The sequence below is a fragment of the Talpa occidentalis genome, unplaced genomic scaffold (assembly GCF_014898055.3).
Source record: "Talpa occidentalis isolate TD23 unplaced genomic scaffold, MPIMG_talOcc4v2.1 talOcc4.15, whole genome shotgun sequence".
NCBI classification, from domain to species: Eukaryota; Metazoa; Chordata; class Mammalia; order Eulipotyphla; family Talpidae; genus Talpa; species Talpa occidentalis.
In genome coordinates this window covers 8,413,013-8,429,940 of record NW_023601543.1, presented here as the reverse complement: position 1 = coordinate 8,429,940, position 16,928 = coordinate 8,413,013, and the positions used below count along the sequence as shown (strand labels likewise).

General features: G+C 39.0%; 1 protein-coding gene across 6 annotated transcripts in view; it reads right to left on the bottom strand.

Moving 5' to 3' along the window:
• The window catches only part of MCF2 (MCF.2 cell line derived transforming sequence), a 121,826-nt gene that overhangs the window by 16,788 nt on the left and 88,110 nt on the right, over positions 1–16,928 (bottom strand). For all 6 annotated transcript variants that reach the window (XM_054695535.1, XM_054695534.1, XM_054695532.1 and 3 more), the window contains 9 exons: positions 16,302–16,390; positions 14,641–14,707; positions 13,839–13,954; positions 13,658–13,727; positions 11,690–11,782; positions 7,180–7,272; positions 6,331–6,456; positions 5,422–5,643; positions 336–428 (listed from right to left, as the gene is read on the bottom strand). In XM_054695535.1, the coding sequence (XP_054551510.1) occupies positions 336–428; positions 5,422–5,643; positions 6,331–6,456; positions 7,180–7,272; positions 11,690–11,782; positions 13,658–13,727; positions 13,839–13,954; positions 14,641–14,707; positions 16,302–16,390 (969 nt within the window). The remainder of the gene's footprint in view (positions 1–335; positions 429–5,421; positions 5,644–6,330; positions 6,457–7,179; positions 7,273–11,689; positions 11,783–13,657; positions 13,728–13,838; positions 13,955–14,640; positions 14,708–16,301; positions 16,391–16,928) is intronic.

Genomic DNA, 16,928 nt, shown 5'->3' with positions numbered 1-16,928 from the left:
GCTGAGCCCGAGGCCACCAACTGTAACTAGTAAGAATCCTAGAGTAGTTGTGAAAAGTTAAAGCCCCACAAAGCACCACAGGCATATCTCAAGTTAAAGAAAACATGTGCTTCTGAAAAACTGTTTTAACTATATCACAAAGAACTGTAATGATATACCACCTAAGTGACTTAAATAAATTGAGTAAAAACTTCTGCAATATACCTAAGATTATTTTTGTTTGCAAAAATAGATAAATACATATCCACCAATGCACTGGCTTCTCTAGAAATAAATTCAGATTTTTGTATCTCGATACAGGTTATGACTTCTAGAATAATTTTGAAATCACCAACCTGGACAATATAAACTTCTTCCTTCTCACCACACCAGATTTCAAATTTGCGGGTATCTCCTTTTACATGGTCAGTGATTCCAACTTCATCCATCTACAATTAAGTCAAAATTTTCATGAGCATTTTATTTTGAATGGGGAGTTATATTAAACCTACCCCCATTATATTCTCAACGAAAGAGAATTTCTCACTTGGGCAAAATACACATTTTATATTCAAAGACATGTAATGATAAAGACATTCATGGATCAGAGTATTTAAAGGTTTTCATTAAACTATGCACTTATAGTTCAGATTGCATGCTCCATTTCAGTGATCAAAACAAATGTTGTCACTGTGAAGATCCAGAGTTCACGTAAGAATGAATTCTGTTATAAATTAACTGTACACCATTAAAACAAATTACCATGTCAAAAACAGAAGCAAAAATAATTAAATAGCAGTAAAAAAGGTCATCCAAACTGAATTTCAATGGCAATTTTTAATAATCATTTGCCAGATAAGTTAATCCTACCAAGCTTATTTATCTCAATACAAATTCTACAACTTATAAACATCCAATTTATGGGTCAGGAGAGCACCCATCAGGTATATGAGGCTCTCCTCCATTGCTACTCATCTCTTGGTCTCTCCAGGAAACACATGCTGTCATGGAAGAGTGAGGTCTTCTTGTAGCTGGGGTGAGGTTCATCAGCAATATTTCTGCCCTACCAGTTCTTCTCCATATGACTGCACAAAGCACAAATTCTATTTTCTTGCTTCCTGTGCTGCTAACAGCTTAATTAATTCCATTTTGAACAATTTCACTGCCTTGTACACACATACTCTGTTCCTCTCCTCCTGTCTTCTTTTTTCTTTCAATTCCTCCCTAATTACCTAAAGGAATAACTCATTTTCTGTTCCATTTATGAGCCCCCCAAATGACCCTAATTAGCACTGAGAAGCATTAAAAGTAGTGCTAGTGAGATCCCCATACCAAGGAAAAGGGATTAAGTAGAGAAATGAAAGATGACATATTAATGAAAGTGCCTGTGACATCTACCATGAATATAGTCAGAAGTTACTTTCAGAATATCCAAAAATATCCTTATATTCCTACGCAGCTACTCTATCTACCTAACCTACTTTTGCTCAAAAACATGATTTAAAATGAATAATCATCTCATACAGCTCTGAATAGCATAGGATGGAAAGCATATTGTCTTTGGCATCTAAAGATTGGACTGCAATTCCGTCTTACCACTTACTAGCTGTGTGTCTTGGTGCAAGTTGCTTAATATTTCTGGACTTCAGTTTCCTCAACTTTAAAATGAGAACACCTCTTTCACAGAGTTGGCATAGGGTTAAATGACATGCATTAAATGCTTGGATCACATACTGAGCTTTTTAAAATATGATTTTTCGTTCCAAGCTCTCCCTTATTTGAATTGTAATAGTTCTGCTGTTTTTTATCACATACATACAGCACAGTGATATAGGTTAAATGAGCTTTTTGTTTTCCATTCCAAACAACTCACTTACCAATGATGCACGGAAAGTAATCCATCTGTGATTTGTGGATTGTGTATATATTTCCTCAAGTAATAAAATATGATGGTATTATTGAGCTTCTCTTCCTCTACTTATTATGTGTTGCCCATATCATGGAAACTTAGTTCTACAATCTAGAGGCAGAGTGACAAGTCCAACTCTGAGTATAGTCATATAATATACTGTATACAGTGAGATGGTGCCTCATCCTTCACATTTTCATTGATGATCCTGGTAACTATGATATACGTACTTTACTCTAAAGCATTTTATCTGAAATCATCTCACTGTGTCAAGTATACAGAGCCCCAAGTTTTGGCCTAGTGTCATGTTAGCAGGTTAAGTGTGAAGACACCCACTAGGTTGTTAAAAGCTCTCCTGTGGGTCAAGAACTCTGGGATAGAGTTAACTTAATTCTTGGGTTAGTATTAATAAAAATCTGATCTTGGAGCACAATTACAAAAAATGTAGCTAGGCTGAAGTGCTATGAAACAATTAGGAGCAAGACACCGGGTATAAAAGAGTGACATGGCTGTTATCTTGAAAAGAGTTTCTGAGACAAAAAAAAAAGACAGAAGGAAAATGATAATTATAACAAGATACAATTTATGTAAATTAAAACTATCTGTGCACAGATTAGGATACATTTAAGAAGAACGCACGAACTGAAGGATATATGTCAAATAAATGAGAATGGTTGCTCCAGGGGTACAGAGGAGATTAAGTGTGGAGAATGGGGATAAAAAGGAATGGATGAAAGGAGTGAACATGAACAAAGCCTTCCAGCATGTGAGGTGATTAAGAGCATGGATCCTGCAACCATCTGCCTGGGTTTGAATCTGCATGGCAACACTTATTAGCTATGTGCTCAGACAAATGACTTAACCTTCTGGAACTTGGGTTTCTTACCTTCCAAATGGAGTTAATAACAGTTTCTTCATTATATATGTGAAGTTGCTATGTGAATTAAATGAGTTAACACTGGTATGTAGAAACAGAACAGTTCCTAACACATACTATGCACTATGTGTGTTTGTTACATTTAATTTTAAAAAGAGACAGTAACATTTGCGTGAATCAAGAAATTTGAAGGACTCTAATCTCTCCACCTGATTATTACTTTAGGGCCCTTCCTTCTCAGAGAAGCAGCCGCTTAAAATGTAGCACACCATCATTAGAAAGACATTGTTGGGTCATGGAATTCCAACTTGGTATCATGAGGTAAAGGTAAGGGCTCTTTGAAAGTGAAGGAGAATTTGCTAACAGTAGACAGCATCTGCATCTATTCTCTGCCAAGGGGGAGACTTTGAAACCAGACACCCAACCTGTTCCATCACAGACTGACTAGCAACGCTAGCTATTATTTAATCCTGGAAGGTCAGGATAGGTAAGCAAGAAGTAAGCAAGCTTAACTTCCTACTTTCTCTGTTAGTGACATCACCTTTTTCCTAGTAATTCTGGTCTTAATCCTTGCAGTCATCACTCACAAAGTTCTTCTATTAAGAGTACTGCTGAGGCATTATTGGGGAGCCAGTGAAACATCAGAGTGATTTTTTTCCCCTCCGAATGTCAGGTATTATCTATTTACTGTAACTTGTAAGTCAACAAGCCTGTCTACCTTCCTTTGAAATGTTTCTTACCTCCACCCCACCCTCGGTCTGTGGTAACCTTTGTGGCCTGAATTTTTATGACTTCATTACATGCTCCCAGTGCTTCCTTCCTCCACTACACTGTACAACACTTCTGTGGGTATGCCCATCAGCACCACACATTAAAGTTAAAAGAGAAAATACATACAAATCAGAAATACTACATTCAGTAATAACTAGATCACCCCACAAAGAAAAACTGAACCAAATGGATTTGGGTCAAATATGCCCATTTAGGTAAAATGCCTTCTCAAGGAGCAGGTTCACAAACACAGCAAGACACCTGAGCCCTGTCTGCCATGAATTACAAGTTCCTGGTTCTCAACCCATGTTGATTAGAGACATAAAAGACCCTGCAGATTTGGGGGGCTGGGGGTAAGCTGCTACTAATAAAGGAGAAGCTGGACATTTGTTTTGAAAACTATCAGCTTTAAAGCAGTTGTAACACTGCTGTGGGTTTACAGATGAAGCAGGGAAAGCAGACAGTAGGAGGAGCCCAGGCCTAACCCTGGGCAGGCACCCCATCAGGAACAGCTTGAGGTTGCTGACCTCATGGGGAAAATCCAGAACGGGGCCTGCTTATCTGATGGCCTCCTGATACAAGCACCCCAGCCTTATCTCAGGACACACTGCCTGTGTGCTTTATCACTGCTGCTGAACAGTCCATCAGTTCTCACACATATTGGTGCTGACAACTGTGAAAGAACATCCTCGTGAAAAATGACTTAAATATGGGGCCTCCCTGGTGGCACAGGTGGTTGAGCGCCGCACTGTGAAGCTGTCCGCAGCCTCTGCAGTGCAGGTTCGATCCCAGCAGGCCAGCGAGAATCCCACATGGCAAAGCAGTTCTCTCCTGTCTCACCCGCTGCTCCCCTCAGCAGTGTATTTCATCAGTCTGCCTGTTCTGTTCCCCACTCTGTCTCTGGTGAATCCTCTCACCTTCCTGCACATCTGGCCTGTACCCCGGTTCTTGAATAAAAATAAATAAATCTTTAAAAAAAATGACTGAAATAATAGTGGTTGGGGAATCGAGCATAATCATGTTCTCTACTTCCAAATATTCTGTAGCAAGTGCTCCATTGCTTCTAAATCTAAATCTTCAATGATAAAATTAATTAGGTGTAAACATAATCAAATTTGTTAAGGACAAACTCGTGTGAATTCAAAGTTCCTGTGAAATGTCCACCCCAGCCTGGAATATTATTGGGTTGTCAGTGACTTCCTCAAACAAGACTGCTCTCATTTTAATACCAAACTAATAATGGGACAGAATGGCACTCTGGGATATAAAAGAAATTCATGTCAAAGGCTAGAACAGGCCAGGTGCAGATGGGATCCAGCTGCAGGTGGCTCTGGACACCAGCAAGGGAGGAGCTAGGGGATGGAGGAGGGCTATGCTCAGCACAAGTGACCCCTGTTTAAACTGCACTGAGGAGAAGGAAGAGACTCCTCTTTGTCGCTCCTGCATGGGAAAGGCTCCTTGTTACCAAGACCAAAAACTCCACCCAGTACGGTTGGTCAGTGTCAATGGGGAAATCCAGGTCACTGGTCATAATTTCAAACTGCGCTTTGCAGGATTCCCCTGAGTTTATTAGAGACATAAAAGACCCTTGCAGATTTGGGGGGCTGGGGGATAAGCTGCTACTATCAAAGGAGCAGCTGGGCTGGGGCCACTGGGAGGGAGGCTAGCACCCCATTGTTCCCAGATCCCCCCTCTCAAGCAGCCAAGTCCTGCTTTTCCACCCTTCTTCGCATCTGAATAACACCTCCTACTTAAGATGTCGTGTAAACAAAGGGATGTACACAAAAGCCAGTCATTTTAAATGAAGAGACATACGAATTTGAATATATAGATATATACACAAATTAGATAATATCACAACATCACACAATTCAAATCGTCTTACTTTCATACAGTTCTTGAAACTGTACGATGGGTATCTGTCGGACCCTTCTCCGCTCTCCACTCTCCTTTTACAAAAAATAATGGCTTTTTCATATAAGAAAAGGTGTCGCTGCATTGGTTTGAATCTAGCAAAATCCTTCATTTTTGTAGCACCTTTCTTATGTCCAATCCAAACACTGAATGCACTTTGCATTATCATCTTGCCCAGCTCATTTAAATTTCCCTAGAATGGAAAAGAAAAACTCATTACTCTAAGGCCTAGCTACCTTCAGGCATCTGCCATCAACATTACAGTGTTCAGCTTGAGCTACTAAGACACCAAAGCATAGTTCACTCCTTTTTAAAACAAATTATTCACCCTCATTTTTCACAGAGACACATACCATGTGTCACCTATGTAGGAAATCACTGAGGGAGTGGGAGATATAAGAAACCTTCCTTTTCCCTGGCTTCATGTGTCCATATGGTGGTATCTCAGGTAGGGTAACTCTCCCCGTTTCTTCCTCGATCCTGATTGGTGAATGAGAGCTACCACTCCAAGTTTGCCCACTGGGTGGTGCTAACTCTAAAGAGTTGACCTTTTTCTTCCACATCTCTCCATGCACACAGGCAAGCAGCAAATCTGAAACAATGCGTCTCCTTAGACCTAAGCATTTCTTCAAGCATGAGCTGGAGCTGGGGGATAGGCTGCTGGGGACAAGGGGAATGTTGCAAATCCATTTGACTGTTGATCTGGAGCCAAGTCTCCACTTAGCATTATCAGTAATAATGCTGATGTATGGATCTCCATTTGTCTGCCTCTTACCTCTTACTTCTCTACCTCTTACTTCTCGATTGGTTCCAAGAGAGGAAGAAAGAAACGTTAACATGCTTACCCCTAAAACTCCAACAATCTTTAAAATCTACTTACAATGTAGCCATTTATTGCAATCTGATGCATCGAGTCGTTAACTGACTTCAGTAAATCCAGCATTGTGTCAAGGGCCTCCTTTAATTGATCAAATCCTTCACAGTCCTTGCTATATTTTAATAGCTCCTGTAATTAGAAATCAGGGATTAAACTTAATATTAGACAGTTATTAATAGCTGGAGAAAATGAATACATTTTGGGTTAACATGCTTTCAAGGAGGAATGGCAAGATAATGTCACTTTTGAGTAATTTCTTTCATATGCTATTTGTCACATTAATGCCATATTTAATAACAATGTCAAAATTGGGGGAGAAAAGGAATAGGGATTAAACAGTATAAAGCAAAGGGTATTCAATGCTTTTGGAGCTGACAAACAATAGCCATTAGCACACGCTAATGATTAATTTTTAAAGCAATTACATATTTTTGGGTCCTCTACATATACTACTTTGTTTCACTTATGATGCAGGTACCCTAGAACATATGAAAATGTATTTCAAAGTAAGCGACGCTGTGTTTATACTTAACACATTTTAGCAAGCCTTCCCACTGCATGACCAATGTGCCATCTTAATTTTTCATTGAGAAGGCTCTCAGAAAATACAGTCTCAAAACTATGTGAAATATTGGTGTAGTTCTTCTTAGCAATAGTAAATGTTCTGCAGTAAACACATACATGGATTGAATTTGCATGGATAATTGAATAGCTAAGAAGACATCAGATATTCTCAGCTTCACATCTCTGCCTCTAGCACTTCCATTCACAGAGGCTACCTATTCTTCTTAATGGCTTTGCCACATCTGACCCTGAGAAGTCAAGAAAGAGACAAATGCTTTGTGTAATTACCTTCAACAGTAACTGATATTTAGTAATTCGTTGCACTGGTTTCAGTAAATAGGAATCCAGACCAAGCCTGTGTTGTAATTTCCTTTGACATTCCTGTTGTTAAAATATAATTATCAATACATTTAAATAAAGACATATACCTGTGAAAATGCCAAGTGCCCACTGATTAGACCCACTGCATGCATGTTTCTTACACCGTGAGGAAGATTTAGCACAAAAGTTGTTCCTACGTATGGTATGGTAATGATAAGAGGCAGTATAGCTGAAAAACGCCAGTAAACATTAATTCAAGGATTTGAGAGGTAGAAAACATCAACATTTCAGTGATAAGAAAGTTGTACATATAAATTCGCATTGAAAGCAGTGAGTGACCAGCTAGGGATGTGAGGAAAAAGTTCTCCAATATGTACAAGGAACTCATCAAAAGGCTCAGCTCTACAGGCCAAGGTCCAGAACAGAAACAGGCTGTGCTGAATATAAATCAGACTGGGTATGAGAAGAGTTTTTTTTTAACATCACAAAAAAAATACAACCCTCGTCATCTGGTGCTATATTTCATCTAATTGTTGGCTCACTGCCACTATAAATATAAAGATCATGACTTTGGGTCCTGGGAACATTGTAGGGTCCATAATTAGGGCAAGATAGGGCTGCTTAGGATGAAATATACATATAGGAAGGGTGGAATACAAACAGAGTGGGAGAGGATATACCTGTTTAAAATTCAGGACCATATGCTGGATATGGATAAAATATAACATGCAATCTAATTCAAATAATTAGATGGTAGACTGAAAGCAAAGATGGAGGACTGGATATGCACTTAACTCTCTTCATTCATGAAACCCAACTAAATTGATAGAGATGTAATTTTTTATAAAGCAAATACCAAAGTAACTAAGATAAAAAAGGAGAAAACATCCAAAGTTGGAAGTTGAAAATCAAACTGGTAAGTAGGAAACAACTGGGCACATTAAAAGAAAGTGAATCTCAAGCAGGCTGAGGGAAAAGGCAGAGGACAATTCAGTTTATGTACTAGAACACCTTCCACCTGCCCTCCATAGAGAGTCCAAAATTACAGATACCAAGTACCTCTGAAAGTGAGGGATGAGGGTGAAGTTCAAAAAAGAATGGTTGCTGAGGAAGCAGAACAATTATGACCCTCCTAGACTTCTGGTAGGAACATAAAATGCTGCAGCAACTTTGGCAAATAATCCAACAGTTCTTCAGAAAGTTAAATAGGGAACTGCCTGATGACCCAGAAATTTCATACCCAGGTACAGGGTCAAGAGGAATGAAAATAAATGTTCACAAAAAAAATTGCACACAAAAGGTGAAAACAACCCAATGTCCATCAACTGATGAACAAGTAAAAGCAAGTAAGTAAAATGTGGTCTATCTATCCAATAGAGTATTACTTGGCCACAAAATAGAATCAAGAACGAATACATCCTATGGGTGGATCTCAAAAAATCATTATGTTAAGTGAAAGAAGTCAACATTAAAAGACCACACAGTTATAGTTCCATTTATATGCAATGTCCAGAATTTGCCAATCTATCTTTCCATATATATAAGGGATTAGAGGAAAATGTGGAGTGATGACTAAAAGTATGGGGTTTTGGGAGGAGTGATGAAAATATTCTTAAACTGATTGTGGTGATGAGTACACAATGTTGTGAATACAGTAAAATCATTTAATTGTACATTTTAAAAGGGTGAATTCTATGGTATTTTAATTATATCTCAATAAAGCTACTAGCCCGCAAAATTTAGTAAGCATAAATATATATATATTTTTTTTTTAAAAGGCGGGGGGAGTGATGTCTCTCAGCTATACCACCATTTGAAACTGGGTGGAAGTCTCCCATCTCTGTAACAAGAGAATGGCTCCTTATCTGAAAAAAGTTAATGTAGAAGGCCTTTGGACTAGGCCCAGAGGAGGGTAGAGAACCATTAGAAACAAAGAGACTACTTGAATATTTACAAACCAGATTAGAGTGTACACTTGCCCCCTACATGCTACCAGAATACTGGCAGCCAAATTTTTACTCACCAGCTTGCAGATTGGGGAATCTGACCAGCCTGAAAGAGCGGACCTAAATATATAGGTATTGGGGATCCCCCTCCACAAGGAAACAGCTTGAGACAAATCACCTCACAATGAAGACCATAGTCAGTAAACCCATATATGCTCAGGAAAATTCTGAGAGTTTGTTAGTGCTGACTCCTAAAGTAAGTGGACAAACAAGTATCACCAGACATTTGAGAAAAGTATTATGAGTGACAGTAACAAAGTGAACAAAAAGAAAAAAAAACTATCTGAACTATGGAGGAAGAGAAAACTTTTTTTAAAATCAAAATCTATTGCTATTATCCTTCATATAGATAAATGAAGGTATTGAATTCATGAAAGAAAGACAAGTATCTATTGAAAGGAGGAGTGAGAGAAAAGTAGAGGCTCTTCAAAATTAAAAACTTAATGGCAGAAACAGAATCCTCCACAGAAAGATACAATAGAAGACAAATTCCAGAAAATCAAGCAACAGATACTGAAAACACAGAAAGAAAAGATAATTTGAGGGCTGATCCAGGATATCTAATATCTGTACAATAGAAGTTCCAGAAGGAAAGAATGGAGAAAATTGTATGGAGAAAATCTGAGACAAAATCCAGCTAAATTTGGACAAGAGGTTCCAGATTCAAAGGGTCTCCACAAGACCTGCATGATAGGATGAGAACAGGGCTGGCACTCTGGTGCACCACTGTGAAACTTCATAACCCTGAGCCCAAAAGAAGTTCCCATAAAATTTCAGAGAGAGGACAAAGATTAGGCCATGTGCAAAGAAACAAAATGACATCTGATTTCTCAACAGCAACATGGAAGCGAGAAGATAATGAAGCAAATTGCTTCAAAATTCTGAGGAAAATTATTTCTTCATAGAATTCTATACCCAGCCAAGCTAGCTATCAAATAATAGAGCAGATTAAAAACATTTGCAGGTCCTCCCCGGTAGTGCAGCAGTTGAGTGCTGGATTGCGAAGCTGCCCGCAGCCTCTGCAGCGCCAGTTCGATCCCCAGCCGCCGGGTGAGGGTTCCACATGGCGCACAGACCTCTCCTACCGCCTGCTGCTCCCCTCAGCAGTGTACTTCGTTGGACAGCCTTGTTCTGTTCCCTGCTCTGGTGAAATCTCTCACCCTCCCGCACTTCTGACTGTACCCAGTGCTTGTATAAATAAATAAATAAATCTTTAAGAAAAATAAAAAATAAAGACATTTGCAGAAATGCAAGCTCTCAAAGTCTTTTCCCAACCAGACACATTCTCAATAAAACAATTGCAGGATGTGTTCCACCAAGCGAGTAAAACAATGCAGAGAAAGATGTAACACTTAGGCAACTGGATGAACCTATACAACAGAGGTGAACAGAACCCTACAAGTGATACTCATCAAGATTCCGAGATGAGGGCCTCTCTAGTGGTGCAGGTGGTTGAGCGCTGCACCGTGAAGCTGTCTGCAGCCTCTGCAGTGTGGGTTTGATCCCAGCCAGTCAGGGAGATTCCCACATGGTGCAGCAGACCTATCCTGTCTCACCTGCTGCTCCCCTTAGCAGTGTATTTCGTCAGTCTGCCTGTTCTGTTCCCCACTCTTTCTGGTGAACCCTCTCACCCTCCTGCACACCTGGCCTGTATCCCAGCTCTTGTATAAATAAATAAATCTTAAAAAAATAAAACACAAAACAATATAAAACAAATTTAAAAAAAGAAAAAGATTCCAAGAAGAGAGCTGTGCATGCAATAGGTTTAATGAGTCTGGATTGGCAGGTCACAAACTTCAAGATTTACTCAAGAAGATATTCACAGAAAGTATGTGTTACAATATTCTGAGAAGAGATTTATAGAACTCACAACTGGGAGAGTTTGGGGAGAATAGGGATAAGTACCTAGAAAATTAAGTGAATAAGACAAAAGGCAATTGCAAGAAAAACAAATGGGAAGGAAAAGCAACCAACTTATACCACATGATTATATCAATGAATCATCTGAGCATAGAAGTTACATAGTGTTAATAATTTAACACTGTATACCAACCTAACTGAAGTTGTAATATACCATCAAAGATTTGGATGGGAAAGAAGTGTGTGTGTGTGTGTGTGTGTGTGCGTGTGTGAGTATGTGGGGCATGTTGGTAGGATGGGAAAAGATATAGAGAGCTAAATTCTCATTGTCCATTGTATGAAATAACAAAAAGCATGGCTATTTGGAGAAATGGAGGTAAACATTAAAAGCAGATAAAAGAGTTGAAAGTGGTTTCCTCTGGGGAGCAGCATTTATGAGTTTGTATTCACGTATATATATGTGTCTGTGTTTGTTTGGGGGATGTAAATTGTTCTTTAACTTCTGTTTATCCATCCATCTAACTTACTTACAATAGAAAGTGAATTTATAAATAATAAATATCCCCATATTTCCCAGGAAAATTTATCCAACATATGATCAATTACCATACCCGGAAAAAGCTGCATTCTGAGTACTTCTTCCAAATTACTTCTGATCTGGGTTTATTCTGACAATATTTTGCATACATCTGAAAATCATCTTTCTGTGATAAAAAGCAAATTCAAACATATTACCAATTTGTGAACATGTACTTTTCTTATCAAGAAAAGCTGAGCAAAGTGAGTGTGCCCAAGCATTGCAGGGAACGTGACTTAAGGGGTCTGTTTGCTGCATGGCAGCTGGTTGTGAATCCTCTTTGAATGTCAAGAACAGTATACCCAAGAGACAGCATGGAGAGACACATAACTATCCAAGTGATCTCATAATTTTCACTCATCAACTTGAAGAGTTAGCGGGAAGAAAGCCTTCTCTCTGAACTATAAAAACAAATTAATCTCTTTGTAACTATGAACTAATGGGCTACCTCCAAATATGCTCCTCTATGCTATTAGTCTCCCAGTTCTCTAGTGAATGAAATAGTAACTGACTTCCAAGATCCTTCTTTCATCGCTGGGACATCATCATTGTCCCCACCAGCCATCTGTCCATGGTATTCTCTCTCATCTTTCTTTGGCCTAAGGGGGTACCTGGTCCTTAGTCTTTAACATTTATCTCCTGACTCACCCCTTCTATAGTCATCATTTGCACCTCCAGTCTATGTAAGATGTCCCTCTTGTTGGCTCCCTGTGGCAGCCTCTGTATATCTCTAATAGAGCACAACTCACATTGTACAATGATTTTCGATTGAATAGTCTTGGGTTTGGTATCCACATTGCCTAGTGCAGTACTGGCTTGGCACACAGTAGGTGTTCAGCAGATGGCTACTAAATAGAGAATAAATACATCCATATGCATTTATTAAACCACTACCAGTTACCTTATAAGCAACATAAAGGATCTGGGCCATGGCTCCTCAAAGTAAGGATATTGTGGAGAAAGATAATGACAAACAGTTCTTTTTTGACCAAATTATCTACTTACTCCCTTAAAATTTTCTAGGATAAGATATCTATTTGAGGGCCTCCCTGGTGGCACAGGGGTTAAAGTCTCAACACTATCAAGCTACCGCCAGCCATGGCAGCATGAGTTCGATCCCGGGCCAGGTAGCTGACCCACAAGGCGCAGCAGACCTCTCCTGTCTTGCCCGCTGCTCCCCTCAGCAGTGTATTTCAGTAGATCTGCTTGTTCTGCTCCCCACTTTGCCTCTGGTGAATCTACAACCCCCCCAACCCAGGCCTACACCCCAGTTCTTATATGCATAAATAAATAAATCTTTTTTAAAAAGTTATCTATTTGAAAGCTTTCAAGAACCACCTCTATCAAATTGACTCTCAAATCAAAAGTGAACTGGTCTTTCAGGAAGAGGACAAGCTAGATAAGCACAGAACTTCTGAGACAAAACTCTAAGAGAGGAGAGTAGAATTACAAAACCTGGAAAGTCAACTGGCCTGACCACAACATTTGGACATGAAAAAATGAGTCCCTGATTATCTCATAGAAGAAAAAGGACAGACAGCTCTCTGTTTGCCAGGTTACTACAATAGATGTCTCGGTGTCTGAAAGCCAGGCTCTAAGACTTTCCATGTGGAAGCATGGAATACCAAGACATCTCTTTGGCTGAAAATTAGCCAAGCCAAGAATGGTTATGCTAAGATGACCCCAACTCTCAGATTTTCATAGTCAGGATGCTCCCTGGACTCCTGGGGATCGCCCAGGTGTCAGTGGGCACCAGCTGAGCCACTGAAGCATTTGCTCTCTCAGACACAGTGGCCCTCAGCATTGTTGCATACCCCACTGAACCAGGCTCTGAGCAAACCTTGCCTTAGCATTATATAATTTCTGGAGTGATGTGTCTCCTCCCAAAACATAAAACCATTAAAAAAGAAAACCTACCTTGTCTCTACATGTTTTCTTATAAAAATGAGCTGCTATTTTGGTAGACCATATTTATATATTTTCAAATAACAATTTAACAAACCCTTTGCAGAAAGCAAGGTCCCACTTTTTCTGGAGCCTCAATGCAACTTTCCAGACTGTTCATGAAAATGCTGTGAAAAAATTGGAGAAAAAAATATCATTTTATATGCAATCGAATAAATTGGTGAATAATCCTTTAGAGAATACCATGAAAAAGAAAATCCAATTCAGCATTTGCGTACTTGTTATGGAATTCATAGATCTCTGCCATATTTCCAAAGAGAATATCCTTTTTATTTCTCAGGAGAGGTGGCATAAGATCAAACATCTCTGGATTGTCCATCTCCATTCTGTAGCCCTATCCAAAATAAATATTTTAAAAAACATTTTTAAAAAAGCCAAAACAGGCACATTAACATCTGATTGGGTCATCAAAGGTACAGCAGAATGTACAGTGGTGAAGTCATTGGTAATTTGACATTCAAGTCTTCCACTTCCTAAAGCAGTTATCCATTGCATTACTTTTTTTTTTCATTTTTTAAGAAATAAGAACCACAAAGTTTTATACTCTATGACAGCTCTTTGGCCTTCAGGGTAGCTTACAGTGTAGGCAACAAAAGAGAAACCAAGCTGGGGAAATTATATTATAGGTCATTAACTTCTTCTTAAACTGGCAATGTTTAAGTTTTTCAGACCAAATTATTATGATATTTGTATCAAATGAAGGGTTTCCTTCCATTTTTAGTTTTTTTCATCACAATCTCCAAATAACACTCTGGGAATAATTATCACAATCTGCTGTATTTGCTAAGGGAACAGCTAAGTCTTCAGTAATAAATTCTGAATCCACAACTATGGCTGGGGAGGGAGAACCTGAATATGCACATTTAAGCAACTTGCCTTCTCAAACAATAGGAGAGATATCCCGCTGTGAAGGGACAAAGGAGGAAGGAATAGAGAGAGGGACTTTGCCAAACACTTCCTAATGAATGTGGCAGGGGGTGCTTCAGGGCAAGCTGGGAAAATACAATTTGAGTCACCTACCAACAAAACAGTAAACAGCTCCCGAACATAAACCCTCTCTGTCTGTACCAGCTCATTGAGGACGTGGCTGAAATGAAAATACCGTATTTAAGAGGTTATTGTGGTGGTTAGAATGATATTGCAATATTTCAACTGTTTTCATTATAAATTATCTAAGGTGAAATTGTTCATGCATAGGAACTACCAATAATTTCAGTGCTATCGTCAATAACAAATTAATTCTAGATTCTAGAGTAAATACCACTCACCACTCTTTGAAGTATATTTAAAAGGGGAGGGAGACTCAATAGTTATTTCTAAATTTAAGAACAAAAACTACAATTTTATTTCTAACTCACTAAACTTAAGATCAATTTACTTAAAAAAGTCACAAAATTTATTCCTGAAAATCTGGGGAACTTTATGGACAGCACAGTCTGAGCTATAGTTCCCTCTAAAAAATGTTATCAACATTTTAGTCACAATTTTTCCCTCTGCCAGTAATTTTCTGGATTTATCATATTGGTTTTCCCAATTCTAGATCATAATTAAGTTTCTGTACTAATTTTTTTATTGTCTTTTTAAAATAAAATACATTTCCTTCTAATGATTTCCTATTCATATCATATCATACTTAAAATTCAATTCCTTACTCCCCAGTATAAGTGTTAGGGGGAAAAGGCTGTCCTAAAGCTAATTCCATACAGGCTTTGTGGACTCCACCCCACCCCAGGCCAAAGCCAAAGACACTGGGAACTCCAAATCCCATCACCACCAAAGGGAAGGTGGCTGGGACCTGAGGGTGGGGTGAAGCAGCCAGGTGGGTAGAAAGCCAGACACGTGGGCTTTGGGGGGGTCCCCCATTTTGACTCTCCACCAGCTCGCAGCACCCAGCCAGCTCGGAGAGTGCTTTTTGGGTTTCCAGGTCGGTGGATCAGGTAGGACGCATTAAAGACTTTATTTCCCTATTTTCTCCCTGAGTTGTACATTTTCCTTATTTCCTTTTCCCTTGAAAATAAACCTTTCATTAACCTTTTGTGTGTGCCTGTAGTGGAGTATTCATAAGTCCCTTGTAAGCGTGCGGGTGAGGACCCACAGCCAGGCAACCCGTTCAATATCGGGGCTGCCCTATAACATAAGCAACCCATTCAACTTCTACCTTTGGCCTCTTTATTTTTTTCCATCTTTAAGTAATAACATTTAACAAGTTTTGCCTATCTATGTATATATGCATGTATATAAATTCAATATATTTGAATTTGAGTTAAAATTCAAACTTGCTCCAAAGACTGTTTCCTAACAACTCAGTGATATAAAATGCAAATGGCAAATATTTGTATGTCTAGAACATTAACACACTATTACGAAAGTGGACAAAACAATGAGCATTGTTAGCATCTATAAATAAAATTGCATATCTCATCATGTCTTGCAGTTTTTGAAATACTGTCCCATTCAATCTCCACCTTTTTACAGTAGAAGAGACTAAGATTTTGACAAAGTCCAGCTCATTTTCCTGGCAGTGCATAAACAGAGCACATGTGGCCAGGCCTAAATCCAAGGCTTGTGACACCTCATCTAGTGCACTTATCACACCCAACAGATCCCCGTTCTTTTCTGAGCACATTGGCCTTGAACAATGAATCAGAATACATGAGTGTATATTAATAAATAAAAGATACTTCTTTAAAACATCCAAGTTATTGTCATTGTTCAAACTGGAAGTTTGACCAGAATTTCTCTTCTCTCGACAATCATGCACCACTTCAATCTGAAATTAGGAAAATAAAAGTTAAATTAGCATCTATGTAGGTCTAGTTCTTCAAGGAAATCTAACTCAAGTCAAGTTTTTCTAGGTCCTAGCCATGTAGATAAACTAAAATCATTGTTTTTTCCAGAAACAATTTCCTGCATATACTAGTAAAAAATGATTTGAGATGCCCAAGAGGACAGACTTAGGATACCATCAGAATTTACTTTCTACAGTATGTAAGGTTCCAAGTACTTGGCATTTGGGGGCAAATTTGCAGAAAGTTAACTTTCCTGATAACTAATTTAATTTATTCATTGAAGAACCAAAATGGTTTCTTAATGATGTGGATAGCAACCTTTCTAGGAAATATTGCAACAGGGTGGTCCCCAGGAAAGGGGGAGGTTCCCTGCCCCACCCAAGGGAGGGTGGAGCTGAGCAGGAAGAGGAGAAGCTGCAGAAGAGACTAAGGAAGGAAGCAGGATGGAGCCAGGAGACCTGGAGGAGGCGCATGGAGCCTAGAGACACGTAAAGAAACTGCGCTTGTCTTTTGGTCATG